Source organism: Vipera ursinii, assembly GCF_947247035.1.
Source record: "Vipera ursinii genome assembly, chromosome: Z".
In the NCBI taxonomy this organism is placed as follows: domain Eukaryota; kingdom Metazoa; phylum Chordata; class Lepidosauria; order Squamata; family Viperidae; genus Vipera; species Vipera ursinii.
In genome coordinates this window covers 25887352-25908941 of record NC_139517.1, presented here as the reverse complement: position 1 = coordinate 25908941, position 21590 = coordinate 25887352, and the positions used below count along the sequence as shown (strand labels likewise).

General features: G+C 34.8%; 1 protein-coding gene across 2 annotated transcripts; it reads left to right on the top strand.

Moving 5' to 3' along the window:
- The first annotated feature begins 470 nt into the window (after nucleotides 1-470).
- PLA2G4C (phospholipase A2 group IVC) lies at nucleotides 471-17741 on the top strand. 2 transcript variants are annotated; one of them, XR_014494349.1, is made up of 14 exons: nucleotides 471-714; nucleotides 1328-1444; nucleotides 3789-3931; nucleotides 5894-6092; nucleotides 6406-6514; nucleotides 7171-7311; nucleotides 7650-7703; nucleotides 8525-8584; nucleotides 10853-10978; nucleotides 12444-12569; nucleotides 13388-13495; nucleotides 14576-14730; nucleotides 15254-15364; nucleotides 16599-17741. XR_014494349.1 is itself a non-coding variant. In XM_083379218.1 (14 exons), the coding sequence occupies exons 1-14, from the start codon at nucleotides 691-693 to the stop codon at nucleotides 16754-16756; spliced, it is 1689 nt and encodes a 562-aa protein (XP_083235344.1). In that variant the 5' UTR covers nucleotides 471-690; the 3' UTR covers nucleotides 16757-17741. The 2 variants fall into 2 exon arrangements, 1 of the variants encoding a protein (XP_083235344.1); XM_083379218.1 differs by having other exon boundaries at nucleotides 15196-15364.
- Nucleotides 17742-21590: the final 3849 nt, after the last annotated feature.

Below are 21590 nucleotides of genomic sequence, written 5' to 3'. Positions count from 1 at the left end.
CATAGTAGGGATTTGTGGCGTACCTGTCACTTGAGACATCAGGTTGCCATTCGTTTCTGTAAAGCATGAATTTGAAAGAGAAAAAGGTCAGGTTTCTGAGGCAACAAAGCTAACAATCAAACAGTGGAAGGGTGTCTTTTAAGACAGAAAAATACTCAACCACCTTGTCTTAAAAATAAGCATCCATCCAAGAGTCCTTCATTTCCCCAAATCTGAAGCTTCACAGAGAAATAAAAGAGAGACAGAGAGAGAAGGAGAGGCGCGCGCGGGGGGGGGGGCTATTAGCACAATGCATTTTATTCCCTGTGAATATATCAACCAAATAAACTATTGTTAACTTTCTAAAACTACCCCTGTCTTCTCCATGCCTTAGTTTCGTTGTAAATGCCACATTAACTGACCTCTTGTGGAATAGAATGAGTCATCAGCAGAAAGCCAAGAGGCACACAGAGAAGAAATGAGGAAGGGATCATATTACAGCAGTTTCCAGACTATATTCTGGGGCAATATTCAGCACTGTCTGCTTTCGGGAGAGCTGTAACTTACAGTGTCATGAAGCAAAACTTTGTGCTCCTTCTGTGAACAGAAGAATTTTTTTGCTTGCCAGAATTTATAAAATTTGAATATTCAGAGGAAAGTTACTACTGACCGCGTGTTCCCTATATTGACCCAAAGAAGCTAGAATACAAAATGGAAACAAATGTGGCTGGAAAGGTAATGTGGCTGCTTTTATTTTCACACATCAGTAGAATTAAAAACACAGCTGTACGTTTTTTTTTTTAAATAACATTGCACATTAAGATGAAATCACTAAGGTTTGTCAACAAGATGCAGTAAAGTAGCACTAATGAACGCAGACATTTCCTTCCTTCCCAATATTATAAAATTTTAATATAATGGAGCATTAAAGGGAAGGGACATTTATTAAATCCAAGTTTCTGTCTTTGATGTAATTCACACTATTTGCATTTATATAATTTGTAGACTAATGAAAATGACCTAAAAACAAAATATACATTTATACAAATAATGTAAATTGATGTACATGAGTTTCTTGTCTGAATTGCTTTGGAAAGAATGAACTATTAATTGTGTTTGATATTGGGGAGTCTAAATAAAAAGTATGGCATCCAGTCTGAACAATGGAGGCTTTAATACAATGTTATTTGAAAGAATTTTATGTGTAGGTTGGGGGAAGATCATCTCTACAGCAATGATCCAGCTAATCAGTTCGCTTGAGAGTCAAAATGTATTAATTCCCCTTGTCAAACTTGCTAGTAAAGTTGAATATATTTTCTTGTGTTTCTTGTGTATGTGCATTTGGTAGGGAAAAATCAAAGTACGAATTTCAAAATCTCTCTCAGATGGTGAAGAAGTAGCTATAACTGCTCGGAAGAAAAAGGTGGAAAAAGCTCTTGCTAAGCTTGGGATGCAGTGTGATTTGGTAGGTTTTCATTAATATGTCTACCTGAGAGGGACTAGTAACAAACCATGATAAATGCCACAAAGTCTCTGAAGATCTTTCATCTAATGAAGTCAAAATTTAAGCAATTGTTGTTTAATTTAAAAGACTTTCTATGTCACTACCCTCCCATTTCCCAACTCTTGGAAAGCCACATTTAATTGATATTAGAGTATTTCCAGAATTATCTTTTTTCAGGTTTATGACAGTGTTTAAAGTGTTAAATACATCTCCTAGACCAGGGGTTGGCAACCTTAAACACTCAAAGAGCCACCTTTTTTACCTTTATGCTATATATAATATATGCTATATATGCTATAGTGTGTTGCATTTATGAAATCAATGAACTGCTACAAAGAAAATAAATTTTTATGCAGGAGAAAGAGGGGGGGAAAAAACCCTTTCTCCTTCATCCCAACAGGTGAAAACAATTTTAGTAGCTTACGTACCACCTTTAAATATAGCATAATTATCCCCATACCTCATATCTTAATTTAAAAAAATCAAAATATTTCATTAAACGTTCTTTACTAAAAGTCCAGTAAGGAGAACCACATATATTCTTATATATATATATATGTGTGTGTGTGTGTGTGTGTGTGTGTCATATGTTAACTCTTAGATTACCTTGCTAGGCCCCAAACATGGGGCAAATCTTTATTTCCTGTTTTCAGCCTTATCTCAAAGGCCATCGAACAGGCTGTAGTCACACCGGACAGTTCATATATTTGTGTAAATTACTAACAAAGAATTTAGGGAGGCTGATATGCATTTCGGATTTGCCCCATGTTTGGGGCCTAGCAAGGTAATCTAAGAGTTAACATATGACACATATTTCTCCCCTTGCAAAAAGGCTAACAAAGCGAGAGAGAACCTGTGGCTCAAGAAGTAAAAACACTGCCTAACGTGCAAGCAGCCCAGGTTCGAATCTCAGAAGGGTATGACTGACTGATGAAGACTAATGAGTCCGAAATGCATATCAGCCTCCCTAAATTCTTTGTTAGTAATTTGCACAAATATATGAACTGTCCGGTGTGACTACAGCCTGTTCGATGGCCTTTGAGATAAGGCTGAAAACAGGAAATAAAGATTTGCCCCATGTTTGGGGCCTAGCAAGGGGTGTGTGTGTGTGTATGTGTATATGTGTATATATGTATATGTGTATATATATATATATATATATATATATATATATATATATATATATATATATATATTTCTTCCCCCCTCTCTTTCTCCCTCTCCCTCCTTCCCTCCCTCCCTCCACCCTGTCTTTCTGCCCTTGGTCTGCCAGTCCTCTTCCCCCAATCAATATGTTTGTGTGTGTGTGTGTGAGAGAGAGAGACAGACAGAGAGAGGCACTTGCGCTTCCCTTCTCTTTCTCCCTCCCTCCCTCCCTCTTTCTCTTTCTGCCCTTGGACTGCCAGTCCTCTTCCCCCAATCAGTGTGTGTGTGTGTGTGTGTGTGTGTGTGTGTGTGTGTGTGAGAGAGAGAGAGAGAGAGAGAGAGAGAGAGAGAGAGAGGCACTTGCACTTCCCTTCTCTTTCTCTCTCTTTCTCGGGGGGGGGGGGCTTTAAGGCTGTGGACCTTCTGGACCTCCATCTTCTTGCAGGTTCCAACCAAATGCTTTGTATCTCGCCGAGGTTCCTGGGGTGTAGCCAAAATAGTTGTGATCAGAGTATGCAGATAAAGCAGAATTACACTGGCATTGGAGGCAAGTGGAGGAAGCAGTTGGCGCAGGCAGGGCTCACTCCTAGCCTGCCACTTGCCCTTCCTGGGATGGCCTGACACACTCTTTTGCTTACCTGCTGTGAATGAGGCAGTGGTGTCCCGACTGCAGGAGATGGAGAAGCCCTGCTGGGTGGAGGTGTTGCCCAAGAAGTGGGACCTGGGTGAGGGGGAGCAAGGGAAAGGCAAGCGGGCTGGGGAGGGAGTAGGTGCTCTGCTGCAAGCAGCAGAGGAGAAATGGGGCCCCCCAGTCATGCTTATTACGAAGCATTTTTTCTGAATCATTGTTAAACAAGTTTCAAGTACAGCCCTATTAAATGCCTACTTATATTCTTAAATATAAGAATCTCAGCAAGTTTTAACCCCTTGCTGACCTTGTTTGATTTTGAAAACTAAAAATATTTGAACTGCATAGTACTGATAAAAGAATACTAAAGAATCAGATGATCATTAAAAAAATCTAGGTAGAAGGCAAGAGCAAACCTGTGGTATTCTGTTATCCAATAAATTGGATGGATAGTTCCATGAAATAATAATAATGAATTGTGCTTAATTAATAGGAGATGTGATCTTTATCTTCCCTTTTTGATCCCATTAGGAGAACATCCCCAGTATTGCTGTCCTAGGAGCAGGAGGAGCTATGAGGGCTATGATTGCACTGTATGGCACTCTAGTAGAGCTGAGGAACTATAACCTTTTGGACTGTGTCATGTACTTGGGTGGGGTGTCAGGTTCTACCTGGTAAGTCTATGCTACTGACAATGAAAACAAATAGTTACTGCTTACATTACTACATCAGTTCATCTTTAATCTCAATCATCATCCTGTTTTTATTAGCAAAAGTAAAAAGTCCAGGGGATCAGGCTTGAAATTGGGAGAGTGTAAGTTCTAGGGCTGCCTTACACACAAAACCAGCTAAGTCAGGCCCCCCAACCTCTGGGCCATGAGCTGTTCAGAACTGAGCTGCGGAAGCTGTGGGTGAGCATGTGTGTGCTAATCCCCACTTGCACAAGCAGCAGGGCAAGCAGCGAGCATATGTGCATGTGCTCTATTTGCCTGAGTGGCATCCCAACTTGCATAAAGCAGTGGGCGAGCAGCAGGGGAGCAAGTGTGCACACACTTTATTTGCCCACCACTTGCACAAATGGAGCAGTACAACTGTGTGAACTTGCTGGCCACTCACATGGCCCCTGTCCTCCTCCCTGTGCCAGTCCACAAAGCCAGAAAGGTTGGGAAATATTGAGCTAAGTGACTCTGAGCTAGTTTCTCTCTCTCTCTCTCAGTCCTAGAAAGAAGGCAGTGGTAAACAATTTCTAAAAAATCTTTCTAAGAAAACTGGAGGGACTTGTCCAAGAATTGAAGATGAATTAAGAAAACCTTTTACACTAACTCAGAATATAGATTTGTTGGTTATGACACACACAGACTATTACATGAAACTAGTGACAATGATTTATCAATATTTTTATGGTTTAGATTAGTGTAGGAATCCAGCTAATTGTGTGTTTTTTTATTAACAAGTCATGTGGAAGTATACTAGATGTTAGCAAAATGTATAAACCTAGAATGATGAAACCTTTAGAAGCCAATTTAAATTAACTAAATATACACTGGCTCTTCAATTAACAGTATCAATCTGTCCCCATTTTTTCTGTCTCTCTTCTAAAAAAAATGGAACTATTCTTGTAATTTCACACTAATTTTGTTTGTCTAAAAAAAAGAAACACAAGGCAGTGTCATTTCACACTGAAGTTACCTTCATTAAACCAAAAGAACCTCTGAAGAGCACCTATGATCTTATGCTAAAATAGCCGGTGTTAAATAAAAGAACCAGTGGTATTTCATACTGATTCTGCCTTCCTTTTATTTTTGTATTCATGTCTGCTGATTAAAATAAAAGTCTGATGTATTCTGACCTCCTAGTACACAGGTCTGCAACCCGTGGCTCCGGAGGCGCATGCGGCTCTTTCAGCCGTCTCCTGTGGCTCCCAGTCCTCTGCCATGTGCAGTCCAAAAAAAAAAAAGTGGGACTAAAAAAGTTCAACCAATCAATTCAAATATGCAGGATAAGTGCATATCTCGCCTTGGCTCCACTCTTCAGTCAAACCCTGTTCTGCGCATTTGTGCATGTACGCGCATGTGCACACATTTTTTGCGGCTCCCAGTTTTTCCTTTTGTGAGGGAACCGGTTCCGAGTGGCTCTTTCACTGTTTCAGGTTGCTGACCCCTGTCCTAGTAATATGGCTTGCAAATAATTAGACAACAATGTGTCATAATAATTGACATATTTTTATGACCTGAATTTTTTTGGAGTGGATACAGCTTCTTCATTAAATGCATAAAAGATTGTCCAGCGTTAATATGTAAACATGTGTTGCACAAATATACAATGTTAAAAGTCTGTTAAAAACAAACTTTTAAAGCATTCTTGAAAGTCATATTTGCATTCCAATTTTTTATATAAGTAGAGAATTTCACTTACAGTTACCAATAAAGTGTTAGTGAACTCTTATGTTTTCTCTAATATTTAGAATTTTGAGAGTTTTATTCTTACATGAAAGTAGTTTTTGTTCTTATCAGAATGAAAAATCAGATTTCAGACTCCTTATTTTATAGCATTGTTAAAGTAAAATAAACTCTTTGAGGGTGACCTCCATGCATTTTTCCATTATTCTAAAGACATTTGGCCTGTTCTTTTGAAAGGTGCCTGCCAACCCTATACAAAAATGAAGAATGGTCAGAAGAAATAGAGAATTTGAGTAAATGTCAGTTTGAAAATCTTGTCCAAGGCCAATGGGATTCTAATAAGGCAATGAAAGCTGTTCTAGAGGCTACAGAAGATGAATGTTACTCTCTCACTGATTTCTGGTCCTATTTTCTTGTGCATAAACTGCTAAATAAGGTAGGTGAAAAACAATATTCAGATTTCTTTGATAGTTAAAACAAATGAACAGCCTTTTTCGACTCTGGGTCCCACTGGATGATCTCGCCTGATGTCCTAGGAATTCACCCTCATGTTGGTCATGTTCATGAAATCATATTCATGAAAAATATAATGTAGTATAATAAGTATAGTACAATGCATTACATATAATGTAATGAATATCATCTAAAAATAGAACACCCATATCTTCCTGCATGTCATGAGTCAAGGTAATATCTCCCTTAAATTGAAAAGAAAAAATAATAATTAAATGAAAATAAATTTATTTCAGTTGGAGGAAGAAAAATTATCTGAACATGCTGGATCCTGTGAGAATGGAAAAAACCCTTATCCTATCTATGCAGCTGTGAACAAGCAAACTTATGAGAATCAAGATGTAGGCAAGTATGCTTGTCTATATATGCAGATTTTGCTGTTTAGCAGACAAAACTGTCACAAGATCTTACTTGATGTAGAAATAACTCTTACTTTTTTTGCTACCACTAATGTTAAAAACACCAATGTCAAATTCTAAAAATCAATTGTTCAAAGCTTCTAAATGAGACATTTGCAAATAATACTAGGTTATACTTATTAAGGATCAGAAATACATTAGTGATTTATGCCTCACATAGTGCAAAAAACATCTACAATAATAATTTTGTGGTTGAACTTTTCCACTGGCAATATCTTAGCCACAGCAAAGTGACCAACTGAATGTCATTTCCAGTTCTTCTGTGAACATCTGAAAAAAATAGTTATAAACACATGGTGACACTATTGGATCAGAGCCACTGTACATGCTGCAAAAGAAATTTAATTTCTTCTGTATCCCATGTATTTCTACAGTAAATTTTATCTAAAAAAATGGGGAGTTAATAGTCTGTATCCAGATGCCATGATAAGAATAGGCAAATTTACAATAAGTCATGGTTCTAATCTTATTTTTAATCTCAATCAAAGTCTTGCATAAAGTCCAGGTCTGGATAATGTAATCTAATTTTACTGATTTTATTAGAATGCTAATTTTCACATTTTTTTGCTGTAATGTTTTCAGGTACCTGGTTTGAGTTTACCCCTCATGAGGTTGGAATTCCTGGATTAGGAGCCTATGTGGACAGCAAATACTTTGGGAGCATATTTAAAAATGGGCAGCTAATCAGAGAGAAGGAAGAAAAAAATATTTGCTACTTGCAAGGTACATCGTCTGAATTTTTTGTCCTTCAAACAAAGGAACATTTTTGTATTTGCATAGCTACTTAATGCAAATGCAGAGAGGGAACATGCCCCTGAAAATTTAATATACTGTAGTTCAAGCAAATCATTTCATCAAGGATTCTGTGGAATAAGTTGTTTAAGAACATAACCAAAAACCATTAATAATAATCCGAGATATAAAAAAAGAATGGTGTATGGCTACATTTCCTTCTTTTTTTTCCTGTGTTATATGATGGAATTTTGTTCTTTTTTAAAAATGGAACTTTTATAAACATTAGATTATAATATGGTGTGGGGGGGTATTTTTCTTATTTTTAGGTTTATGGGGGAGTGCCCTTGGAGGCAAGCAAGAGATTTCAAAGACTATATCAGGTATTGCTCTTTTTGTGCTTGGATTAGTATGATATTGAATTAATCCATGAATCAGGGGAGATTCACAAAGAATCCATGTACATGCTGAGTTGTATTTATTGAACCAACTGTCTCTTCGCAACCTTAGAACCTATGGTAGTAGCTTTCAAATCTTTTAAGTCTATGAATTCCATTATCTGTAATCATATGGCTAAGGCTTATGAATGTTGAATTCCAAAATATCTGGAGAGCATAGATGTGCTTACCCCAGTTCTAAGGAGTCAAAGATATGGAAGATATGTTCTATACTGCCAATAGAAGAGAATATATGTAGCCCAGAGCTGAACTCTGGAGACCTTGGTGTACTTTGAGCTTCTTTTTTTCTTGTATATGTTTTATTACCTATTGTTATTCTCCAGATATAAAAACCCAACAATTGATTTTCCAGATGTGTTCTTACACCTTCTTTTTTTCTGTAATTATTGTAGTTATAGATAGTGAACAAGGTCAACTCTAATAGTCTTGAAAGCCTTTCTAGTAGTAAATAGACTAATTTAGTTGATTCTAGGTTCCTATTTCCTTGTTTCTGATGCAAATTTCCAGTGCTAGGTATAATGTACAATACCTAGGGTGGCAGAATTTCCAGGTTTACACAAATATATTACTAATTATTATAAATGCCAGGGAAGTGTTATGGGTAAAAGAATCAATTATAGAGAAAGCCCAACATTTTGGCAACATATTGACTAAAGCATGTTTCTGGTTGTTGAAAATTATGTTGCAATATTGTGTTAGAAAAAGTGAACTGTTATAACTAAGAATGTATTCATTTATATTTTAAGATGCTTTAAAAGATTTTGGAAAATATGAGAGATCAGAGGACCTTACTTCAAAAGATTTAGGTAAGGTTTACAGTAAATGTGCCCCTTTCTTTCACTTTTCTCCCCTAGCATTTTCTGCTGTTTTTCAGATCAAGCAAATGTTGATCCACAGGTTGCACTAGGAATTCAAAGTCAACCAGCTGGCTTTGGTGCCTAAAGCAGGACTAAAAACAAAGTCTCCTGGTTTCTAGCCTGGTGTCTTAACAGCTAGACCAGTCGGCTCTTCTCTTTCCTTCACTCCCCCCCTCCCACATCTTTATTGTCTAATTTATGTGAAAGTCTAAGTCTGAAGTGATCAAGTTGAATTTATCCAAATGACCAAATTGTTCATGATTGACTCTAGCCAAACTCTGTATTACAAAGTTTTTGTGAAGAAAAAATGAGTTGATGATCAAAGAGGTGCCATTTAGGTTTCTGGAGGAAATAAATCAATAAATCAGTAGTCTTCTATCTATTATACAAAATGTGTCTGTATGAAGAATTATTTTCTAAATCCACAGATTAAACAGAAACAAGAGGGTCTCCTAGATGTTGCTGAGCCACAATGTCTTCTAGCTAATTACAATTATTCAATGGCTAGCTGGATTTTCAGAAGCCTCTAATTAGCTTAGAATAGTATTTCTTCAAATTATGGAGGTTCACAAAAGAACTTTTGTTTGTATGTAAAAGTATCAATATTTATTGTATTAAAATTTAACTTTAATGCAGTAACTGCCAGTACTACTTCTCAAGGTTATAAAATGAGATTTTGATGTGTATTATTTCTTTAATGTTTAATTTTCATTTTGCAGACTGCTTGACTCCAGGGGTTCCCAGATCATACTTTGACAAACAGTGGTCTCTCATATGGGCCCAAGGTCCTTGAGAAAAACAGAATTTGGGAACTGTCAGGATGAACCCAACATACAGTATATGTCTTAAAAATCGAAAGGAATGACAAATTCATTCTTTTGTTGCTGTACTCATTAATAGGGTGATATTTTGATATACTTCCTGATCACCATAATGGATTAATAGTCTTTATTTTATACTAGCATTCATCTCTTTTTGTTCTGTTGCCCTACCCCAGTGTATAAATTATGTAAAAGTGAAGTAATAGATTCTGTGTTCTATCATAGTAAAAGTACTATATATGCTCTTTAACTTAATCTTGCTTAATATTAATCTTGAAATGTTATGTGATAACCCAATGGACAGTGCTCTAATAATTATAAGGATGCTATTAGAAAAAGCAAGAGATTACCAGATGTATAGAAAACTTTAGATCAGTTTTCTAAAGCACAGTTTGTTGATATGAAAGCATAAACATAAACATACCAATTTATACTTTTAATCGATTAATCCGAACATTCTGTATACTCACTAAGTATACCCAGTCAGTTCCCTTTGGATTCTTGTTTAAAGGGGAATGTTCATTGAAGTTTCTTGTTCCTTCAGTTTTTAGCAAAAATTGAAAGCCATTTTTGACTAAAAAGTGACATTAAATAGTTTGAACATAGAGAAATGTTAATTTCTCATGTCTTAATTGCTTGTTGGGAGTTAAGGAATTATGAAATAAAAATATGAAAAAGAATTCCTCATCCAAGTTTACTGTTTACACGAGTGGTGAAAGACAAGGTTTGGTTATTTAAGTAAAGTGCTTGCCTAAGACAAATGTTATCTGATTCTAGAACAAGGCAGATTTTTTATTGCTGTTTTCTTGTCCTGCACCTGCAAAAAAGCCAATGCATTTCTAGGCTTCAGCAATAGAGGGATAGTATCAAAATCATGTAAAGTGCTTTATACTGCAATGGTAAGATACTGTATCCAGTTTTGGTCAGCATGATTCAAAAGAGATTCTGAGAAAGAGTGCAGAAAAGAACAACAAAGATGATTATGAGGCTGAGAGCTAAAGCATATAATGAACGGTTGCTGGAACTAGGTATATCTAGTTTAATGAAGAAAGGGCTAGAGGTGACCTGATAATACTTCCAATATTTGAAGAGCTGTCACAGTGAAGAGGGAATCAACCTGTTCTCCAAAAGAGCAGGATAAGAAATAATGGATGGAAGTTCATAAAAGAGAGATCCAACCTAGAATTAAGGAAAAATTTCCTGTCAGTGAAACACCTTGCCTCTAGAAGTTGTAGGTGCTCCATCATGGAGGTTTTTGAGAAGACAGTGATTTATCTGGAATGGTATAGGGTCTCCTCTTTGAGCAGGGGATTAGAGTAGAACCTCCAAGGTCCTTTCCAACTCTACTATTCTATTATTCTGTTAATCTGTTATTCTTATCTTTTTAATTGTCAAGAAACAGACATTAAGAAATTAAATATACTCCATGAATGCTATCAGACACTCCTGGAACTGCAGTTATTGGAATCTACACATAAAGAAGAACTAGATAAACTTGATCATCTAGAAAATATTTTGAAAGGTAAGTAATATGAACCCCATGTAAAACAAAGGTTGGGGGCAGGATGGGAATGCAGAAGCAAACAAAATCTTATAGGATTTTTCAAAATCATTGTTGTAGGAGCTTTATGGGTCTCTTGGGGAATAGTGTTCCAAAGGGAAGACGACAGGTCAAATACTTTCCATTTTGGATAAACAATTTAACAACGAGTGTGCACAATAAAGATTTCTAAGAGGATAATTTCCCTGAGAAAAATATGAGTTATATACTTTACATCATCTACCTAATCCCTAAGAAAATATGACCATATCAAGGCCTTTAATAAAGATTTTAATGAACCAGAGTGGGGGTGAGGAATATTCAAAAGCAAGTGCCATGCAATATAAACATTCCATATGTCATTTGACCTACAGTTAATTTATATTGCAATAGTCTAATCCAGAAAATTAAAATTAACTTCAGGCCTAAGAAACCAAAATTACCACCCATTAGAAGAAACATCTACAAGGGACGTGGGGGCTCAGTGGGTTAGGACACTGAGCTTGTCGATCAGAAGATCGGCAGTTTGGCGGGTCGAATCCCGAGTGCCGCGTAACAGAGTGAGTGCCTGTTACTCATCCCAGCTTCTGCCAACCTAGCAGTTCGAAAGCACGTAAAAATGCAAGTAGAAAAATAGGGAACACTACAGTGGGAAGGTAACAGCGTTCCGTGCGCCTTTGGCATCTAGTCATGCCGGCCACATGACCACGGAGACGTCCTCGGACAAGTGCTGGCTCTTCGGCTTTGAAACGGAGATGAGCACCGGCCCCTAGAGTTGGAAACGACTAGCACGCATGTGCAGGGGGAACCTTTACCTTTTTAGAAGAAAATTCATTTTTAAGCATTGAATAGTCTATAAATGCTTCAGAGTAAAAATAAATAAATATCTCAACCTAAGACCATTGAATAAAATTTGCTACTATCTGTTAAAAATCTGATTGCAACTTTAGTTGGCCCAGTTTTCTTTTAAATTCATAAAAGTTTAAATGTTTAAATAATTAGTAATTATTTTCTGTCCATTCAGCTGAATGCTAAAACATTGAAACAAAATTCTTGCTGATTTAGATGAACTGAATTAGCTTGCCATCTTAAAATGCTTCCTTGTAAGCCCAAACCAAATGTAAATTTAGGGTACTTCTTGCATGGAATCTGCTTATTAAATAAAATAGGATAAAAATTAAGATGTGTAGCTTATTTGTAAAAATGTGTAAAATTTGTAAAAATAAAGCAAATATCATCAGTGGGGAAACTGCTGCTCCAACACCATCTTAAACTTTGACTCTAATTGAATGTGAAAGAGTATATTTTTGAGAAAGCATGAACAGAAATACACTGTTAATTGGTTCAATTGGTTTACCTCTGTGTACTTGCTACCCCACACAATTTACTGCCTAAAAAAAAAGCATTTTGTTTCCTGCTAAAATTTCCATCTTCCATTTCCATAAAGATTATAGTTCCAGCAAAAGCTATCAGTTGATCAGAGAGATGCGTGAGACCTGGAGTTCTGCAGATGAACAGAGACAAAAAGAAAAGTGTATGATATTATTCCAAACTTTGGATGCTGATTTTGGAGGCAAGTGGTTGTCATGTTGCTTCATTCTTCTTCAGAGCCTCTGGCTCTCTTAAGGCGATCAGAATTTAATGGATTTTTTTAATAGAAAAGGCTACACAATCTATCAATGGGATAGAATATTAGGATACTTTATAACTTACAGAGTGGCAAAAGGAATAACATCTGAGAAAGATATCTTAAAGATTATTCATATGATATGGCTTCTTTTTGTGTTATTTCTTTAATAGATGTACAAATCACCTCACAGGGTCTAGGTAGCAAACAATGACACATGGTAAAAAACCCACACTTAGATTTATAATTATTGGAAAAATCCTGTACATGATCATAAACATGGTTTGGATCTTCCACTAGTGGTTTATTCACTAAAGGCTTTCTGAAAAAGCTAGGTTTTAACAAAACACCATTGAAAGGTTTTGACAGAAGACTGAGATTTCATTGTCATAGCAAATTAATTTCAAGTGAGCAATCATCTTGGACAGATCTACTTTTAAAATTTTCCATAAGAACTCCAATAGGGCTTTACACTGAATCACTGGGAGAAATGAAAATATTTCACTTCTCAGACTTTAGATTGCAATGAAATAACCAACAGATGTTAAGCATGCTTTTGTGGGAGGCTGGCAAAATAATGAATATATTCCATATATTTTCATATTTCATGTTCCATTTCTTTTTTTCTTAATATTTAGTACATGTGTTAGAAAAGCAACGTCTAGGTTTCAAAGGCAAAAAAAAATAATCAATTGGGAATCGCTGGCATTTCAGCTCTTTATAATTTTTTTTTCATTCCTACCTTTCACTGTTATTTCTTTTAGAGTTTACCAATGACCGCAGTAAGATGCATTTTAAAATGGTGAAAAAGACATGTTTATGCCTTTTGAATTGGTCATGGGGAACCATCAATAATTTCCTATACCATTGTTGTAAGTTTTTATCCTTATTGTACTAGTCATTTTGTATACTGTAAGATCACAACTGAGAAAATTATCACACTCTTGCATTAAAAACACAGTATATATACAGTACATCTTGGGGATATCATCAAAATCTCTTCCCATTTGCCATTTATTCCTGTGTCCTTATAGAAGAACTGGAAAATACTCAGTATGGGAAATTTTACACTGGATGTCATCTAACAATATATGTAACATGAATTTCTCTTCAAGAAGGGAGAGGGAGGAGAGAGAAACAAGAAGGATTACTTAAGGCAGTGCCAATGGGAAAAAATAATAGCTGTTCCCCCTTGGGCTAGGATCCTCCTCCTACTTGATGGAATGTACCTGCCAAACAAAATTCTTTTGCAGAAGAATGTTCCTATCTAATTGACTACTTCTGCAAGAGTATGCTCTAAGCATTCCAAACTCACAGCAGGGCTTCTACAAGAATGCACTCTGTCTACCTCCCAATTACATACATATGTTCTCCAGTCACTTACTGTCAGACAATTCAAGTGATGTTAGATTTCAGTTAAAATATTTAGTGATGTCAGGTTTCTTGCCGTACAGCCATTTGAATACCTTTGTTGGTGTGTGTATAAAGAGTTGTTCTTGTCTATAACAATTTTTTTTAGAAAGAATGAGATATGTGATAAATGTGAAAGATCATTTTTATTTTAAAGAACTGAGTATCATTTTAAAAAGTAGAGAAGACTTGTCCTTTGTAGGTAAAGACAATGCAAACATGCAAAGCATCAAGATATTCAAAATGATTTGATGCATGTCATTCATGTCTGCTTTGATTCCAAATTAGGGAAAAAACATGATTTACAGGCTGTATTTCATATATTATAGATTTATAATTTTTTTATATCTCAGGAGATGCAGGGACCAACATAACTGTATGCAGCAGTAGTATAAGGTTTTCTGTAATCCTTTTATTATATATCGTACTGTGAGCATAAAAACATCAGCAATAAAAAACATCCATCCTCATTCTTAACACCTTTCATAGGAAAATTTGCACTGTTTGGAACACTGACATTCTGTTTCATTTCATATGTTTAGCTGATATTGAATTTCCTGAACTCACAAGCAATTCCATCATATCTTTGATTGATGCTGGTCTCACTATAAATACAGCATATCCATCAGTTCTGCGTCCTGAGAGGCAGGTGAAGTTGATTCTGTCCTTTGACTTCAGTGCTGGAGATCCTTTTCTGGTAATTCATTTAAAATAAAGAAGCCATTTTACATGCATAGAATTCAGGTGAAGGATATACTTCCATTATTCAGGAAGACATAACTTATTTGTTTTTAAAATTATATTTGAAAAGTAATATTGATAGGAGAGAATTAGAACGTTATTCTATAAAATCTCATCTTGAGATTTCCTTAACAATACTGTACCAACCTCTTGATAATTTCTTTTCATAAAAATATATATTTCTATGGGAAAACCTTCAGTACAATTTTTTCATATTCTGATATTCCCTAGTTCCCATAAAGTTTTGGCATTATTATACAAATGTTGAAGGGAAACATGATAAATTGTTTTCCGCTTTCCAGGGTTGAATTCTTAGGGAACCTAAACTCTAAATGCAACACAAGAAATAACTATAAATATTCATTCTAATTAGGCAGCAACTATTTCTTTATATTCCGTTTTTCTTTTCCTCTTTGGCTAGACAATTAAAAAAGCTGCTGAATATTGTGAATCACATGCAATTCCATTTCCAAAAATAGATGAGAATGAGTTACAAGATCTAGATAATCCGTCAGATTGCTACATCTTCAGAGGAGAACACACCCCAACTATTATACATTGCCCATTATTCAACAAAATCAACTGTCCAGGTAACCTGGAAATGAGAATCATTTGAAAAAAATGTGAAAAAATATTGGCGGCAAACAATATTGAATATGTTACATTTGCTGAATCCTCTTAATGTTTAAGCTAAAATCATTTCTCTTTTAATTCTTGTGTATATTGTTTTGGCATATTTTCATCACTAATATGTATAATTTCTTTACTCCCTATGTTTTTCTATTAAAAAATTTACATAATTAAACCCTCTTTAGAAAGTCAAAACAGGATTTTATAATGTCAAATATTTTGTTGTATTGGTAGTGGCCAAAATCTGGGTAAGGACCTTTTGAAATATGAATGCTCCTAGCTCTGGAATCCTCATAGCCTTATAAAATAGTCCAATTTCAATCTGATTAGTTGTAGAGTTTGCTAGGTTTCTGTCAAATGCCTTGACACAGGATTTTTCTCTTTGAGATAAAGAGATAAATGATTTTTTTAAAAAAACAAACAAACTATGTAGATCACCCCAAAGTCATGACCAGTAATTAAATATGCTTGTAATGTAATCTATAAATTACCTTGGGGAAAGAAAGAAGAGATGCTGCCTAGGAAGCAAAAAGACAAAAGAGGCAAGAGAAAGAGGCAAGACTCGGGAAGACTTGCCTTAATGGATCAAGTAGTTAATAGTGGATGTCGGAAGTTTGTGCCTTCAGACTAGCAAGATTCTATTAATGTAGTCTTGCAATAAGACAGAATTAATTCATCTTGTCGTGGTTGTTGTCTGGTTTACCTGGGAGATCTGTCAGGATTGAAGAAACCTCTGAACACCCCTGTATAAAAATTTCTTAGCAATTTTTGGTACCTGATTGGAAGGCTTTTCTACATATTAGAGCATATGGGAGTCCATAAATAAGCAAAGTAAATGAGTATGCTTTCTTACTCTCAGATATGAGGGAACCATATTGCTTCAGTAAGCATCTTAAAGGGGATGATTTGTCAGGCCACTGTTGAAACGTTGTGCCCCATTGAAGAGTAGCACCATCCTAACTGCTACTGTTGTCGCTAATTATTTTTTTTTATTTTATACTTTTCAAACAACATTTACTTTATCCAAGGAAGATTAAAGATGATTGGAACCTGATGATGACCAGCATTCTCTCTTTTGCTACTCTGTAATAATTCCTCTTAGTAAAATATCATTTTCTTCTAGAATTCAGATAATCTGTATACTCTGTGCCTCTTAATTCAATTTTTTAAATTTAAATTCTGTCTCATTTTTAGGTAAAATTGCTGAATACAGAGAACAATTCTCCACTTTCAAGTTGAGCTATTCTGTTGAAGAGATTGATAAGTTGCTTGTAGCAGCAAAGAAGAATGTAGCAAATGTTCAGCAAAAGATTCTGGAAGAAATCAAGCACATTGTAGGCTCTCCTTCATAAACTGCTGAAACAACAAACATTTCCCATTCTGAAGATATATTGATTGATAAAAGCTTTGTTGGAAGAAAAAACCCCACACACTAGTTATTAGTATGTTAAGAAGGGTTATGCAGTTTCCCTTTCTCCTCTAAAAGAGATTTAATTAATATATGTTGAGTTTTGGGTCACATGAGATCTGTGATTGCTGCTAACATTATAAAAAGTAAATGTTTACATTAGTAACCATTAAATTTTGAGTTCAGAATATCCAGAGAAAAAGTAAAGAATAGGAAAAATTAAAAAGAGAGGGCTATCTAGTTTGGGGTAGTAGTTAAGAAATCAGACTAGAAACCAGGAGACTGTAATTCTAGTCTTACCTTAGATATGAATCTAGCTAGCCACTTCTAACTAATAATGACAAAACGATTGCAAGAGGCAGTGATTTGGAGTAAAAAAATAACTTAGAGATAAAACTTTTATGATTATGACACACTGCTATATTTTCTAGTTTATATATATAAACATTTTAATATGTTATATGTATTTTCAATTTATTCATATTTAGATGTAAAAATGTAGCCTTCTTGGGAAAGAGGCACAAAATATTTTTCTGCACATAGCAAATTAGAGGAAACATTAATTTGAATAACCTTTTTTCTAATTTCTATATCCCTGAAAATGATGGAGAATTTATTATAATTCATTTGTTTGTGAAATTACAATATATTCAGCACCATAATTATTATCATGAATAATTGTTGAATATTTTTTAAAGAACTGTGTGTTTAATTTACAATAATAATTACGTTCATATTAATCTGTAAGATGTATGTGAGCAAGAAATTTGTTGCAGAGTTAAGAGTGTCAGAAAACCAAAGCCAAAGCTACGTTTGATTACATTTCTTAAAGGTACAGTATAAGCTCTTGTTCCCCTATAGAGTACTTTATTAACATGATTCTTAATCATTGTTTGTTTGACCATGACTTACTGAATAAAGTTTTATTGGATGCTACAATTATTCTCTGCTACATAGCTTATCAACACAAGAAGTGGATTTAAATGGAAAATAAAGTAGAAGCAAAGAGATTATATTTAACTTAATATGTTAATCCAATTAAAACTGATATAATACAAATAAGAAAAGAAAACAGGATGGCCATCTGTCTCTGTCATGTTTCTCATTAAACTCCATATATTCATGATAAATATCTGTGATATAGAGACTTTCTTGACTAGCTAAGCTCCCCATAAAATATAAATTTGTTAAGTTGTACATTTTATATGGAGCCTACATAGAAGTCTATTTCCAGTGTCCCCATTGTGATAGACTCTGTACTTCCATGTACACAGATAAACTCCACAACTGTGTCTTTTTTCAACTTAAGGTACTTCCATATTTATATACATACACACATACATGCACAGGTATAAACAGCATCCAATTGTCTGAATTCAGATAATATGAAAAAATAAATAAATGTGACTTCTTCATAGCTATAATTTCCATTCCATAAATCTGCAGGCACCAGTTTCAACAATTTCCAGAAAAAAACAAACCAATTTCCAATTGTTCTTTCTGTCATTGCTTTCAAAACAAAAATATCATGGGATAAATTTATCCACACTCAAACCAACAAATATGGGAATGCCAAAAGGGGCATCCAGCTAGTGCTTCCTCACATTCTTTTTTTTTTGTCTTTAGCTCATTCAGTGAAAGGAAACTATAAAATTGTCTTCCCATTCCTCATTTAGTGAAATTATACCATAGAGACTTAACAGGAACAGAGAAAACATGGAGGGGGTGGTGAAGAGAGAAGCAAGAATTCTCATCATGAGAAACTAACCATTCAGATGACCTGGCAGGACCATTAGAACTATGCATTCTGTAGCTGAGCTGAAAATAAATTAGTTCAAGATCCAAAGAAAAAATAAAGTTGAGGACATAAAGATCTCAGTCTAGTGCAAATAAAAATATCTAAGGAAGCTAACAGGAGCAGTGCATCATAAAATGAAGCATATATTTTTTAAAGATGACATATTACAATATTTTGCCATGCTCTACAGTTTATTTCCAACATCTGATTGACTTAGACAAAGACCACTGTAGTGGTGGAGTTTAACCTACTAAAGAAAGTTCAATATTGAAAAGAGGGCAAACATACTATTTTTTAAGTTTGAAAGAAGAAATGGGTTATACTGAACAACATATGGAACAAATCAATGAACAATCAAGAGATGCCTTATTGTCTAAGTAAAACTTCTTTCAACAAACAGAATGTCAGCAAGGATTAGGGTTTTTTTTTTGTAGAAATTGCTTTGCTATGTACAGCTGATGACTTGCCAAAACCCAATTTATGCACAACTGTGCAAAACAAAACTTTATATTTGAGCCCTGAAGATCTTCACTAAAAATTTGATTCTCTTTATCAAATTAAAAATGCCAGATTTTAAACTATTTTTTTCAAGAAGTTGCATTTTCACTAGTCACAGGAAGAATCTGCAATTTCAAGGAATGCTGAATTTTGTACCTGTTGCCATATTCTGCACAATCAGATTAGAAGATTTTTAACAACAAAAGAAAAGGAAAAGGGGACAAGGAAGAGTTTTTCCCCCTTTTCAGCTGTAATTACACTGTACTAATGTGTTGAAAGCAAACTGTTGCTTGTTTCCTTGAATTAGTAAGTAATTAAATATTTGATAGTATTGATAAAACAGTATTTCTAAATTTAATCACTTTGGCCCAGATTTATCTTTTCTCCAAAGATTTATTTAAAAAAATAAAAACAACGAGTTTAAAATCTGAACAAAATAACACGGAAAAATTGTATATGCTCCCATGCTGCTGATGAAGCAGGGATAAGATATGGTGTTACAAATGTTCCTATACATATCATGTTTCCCCAAAAGTAAGGCCTACCCTGGAAATAAACCCTAGCTTGATTTTTTGGGGTGGGCCTAACATAAGCCCTACCCCCAAAATAAGTCCTAGTTTCGGGGCAAGGCGCATGCCTAAAAAGCTAGGGCAGGGGTGGGGGGGTGGAGCTGGCCTACTTGCCCCATACCCACTTACCATTGCAACCTGCCTCTCCCCATTGGCCCACTTCTTCTGCGGCATCCTCTGGCCTGCATTTTGCTGTCAGTGGCCTTTGCAGAAGGCCTCTGCAGCCAGGAATTGAGCTACCAATTCAACCCATAGGTCCATTCTCAGCTAAAGAGGCATTTCCTTCAGCTGCAGAAGAATAGGTCTGGCTGAGCAGGCCTGTTAATGCCAGTGAGAATTTCATAAATGACCTGTATATTCTTAGCTTGGTAAAAATGTTATGGGATTCATTATCTAGGTGAAATAAAAATTACAAGCCAAAACTTCCAAGAGAAAACAATGGTAATTTATTTGCATTCCTTATAAATAGCTATAAATATTGCTATAAGCATACATTTTTATTGGTATAATGACATATAATAAATATAATAAAACTCAAGTGTCCCTCCTAATTAAACTTTTGGGATATATTTAACCTGGGGCGACAATTATTCTAATAGTCTGTGTTATCCTGATAACTTCAAGATATTTACTTCAATTGGTCCTATTCCAAAAATTAAAATTAAAATACAAATGAAAAATTAACATTTATTGAGAGGTCATCTTAACTTATATAAACCTAAATAATATGAAGCTATTTAAAAATTATTTCCTTTACCTGCCTTTGTATGTGCTCTATCCAAATGAATCATCTACTGAAGATTTTGTTGTTGTTGTTCATTTGTTTCAAAGAGCCTTTTTCAGAATCATGGTTCTATAACTGTTCTCTAATTATTTTTCTATGCGTATATGTGTACATATTTTAACATACCCTTATGTTATTTAATAAAAAAAAGTTACACAACCTTTCAGATCTTTAAAGACCAGCACAATTAATTTAGAACCTTTCATGGGTCTATTATTAACAAACCATATCTTCAGCTATGTTCAATCCATAAAATTGATGTTAAAGGGGATGAATTTTAGCTCAACTGCTGTTAAGAAATCTTTGTTAAAAGGTACCAAACATCTAGGAGATCAACGATTTAGCTGAGAATATGGTATGAAGCATATTATTAGTAAGTGATCAGTATTTGCTCACCTCATTGTATTTCTTCCTACACAATTTGTCATTCCTGGAAATCTGCTATAACTCTATAATCATCTCTCAAATACTCTCAATCTTCTTAATGGAGAAACATTTTTTTTCTGTTCATGGCTATATTTTACAGTTAGATATTCTTGGATTATCTAAACTTGATTGTTTGTAGAACAACCTCAAGTGGAGGAAGGAGGCTTTCTTTTTCAGTTACAGGTATGGACATGAAGGAGAATTATCCATGACTAATTTAAGATTATGAATGAGGAAACTTCATCTTTAACTACATACAATGATTATGACTAAAAAAGCTTTTGCAGATATACTTTTAACCCTTGGTTATTTTTTATAGAGGTAAGCATTCCAAGTTTCTATTTCTTTGAATTCCAAATGATGATATGATAATAGAAAATGCTTTCTCTACTGTGATAGAAGAGGACAGATGACAGTGTCACCTAGGCTGCACATACTTTTCGCTTTTTAGGTAATCATAAACCAACTAGCAGCTCCAATGAATTTAGAACTTTATCCAAATTTAAACAGAAAAACACTATTCTCTCAGATAATTGCTGACAAGTCTTATTTGTATCTCAAACTTTCAGAATATTAGCATAAGAAATTTAAACTTGCATACAGTTAAGACAATATGTTTGATGTCTACATTTTCTGGATATAATTTAAACCATTGCTTTTCCATTTACAAAAAATAACAACAAAAAAGAAATCATCATCATGA

What these genes read in the sequence shown, in the direction of transcription:
- PLA2G4C (XM_083379218.1), top strand. Translation starts at nt 691, where the DNA reads ATGGAAACAAATGTGGCTGGAAAG. An exon ending in TTATGAGAATCAAGATGTAG is followed by an intron (nt 6,515 to 7,170) that starts GCAAGTATGCTT and finishes TAATGTTTTCAG; the next exon opens with GTACCTGGTTTGAGTTTACC. An exon ending in TTTGGATGCTGATTTTGGAG is followed by an intron (nt 12,570 to 13,387) that starts GCAAGTGGTTGT and finishes TATTTCTTTTAG; the next exon opens with AGTTTACCAATGACCGCAGT.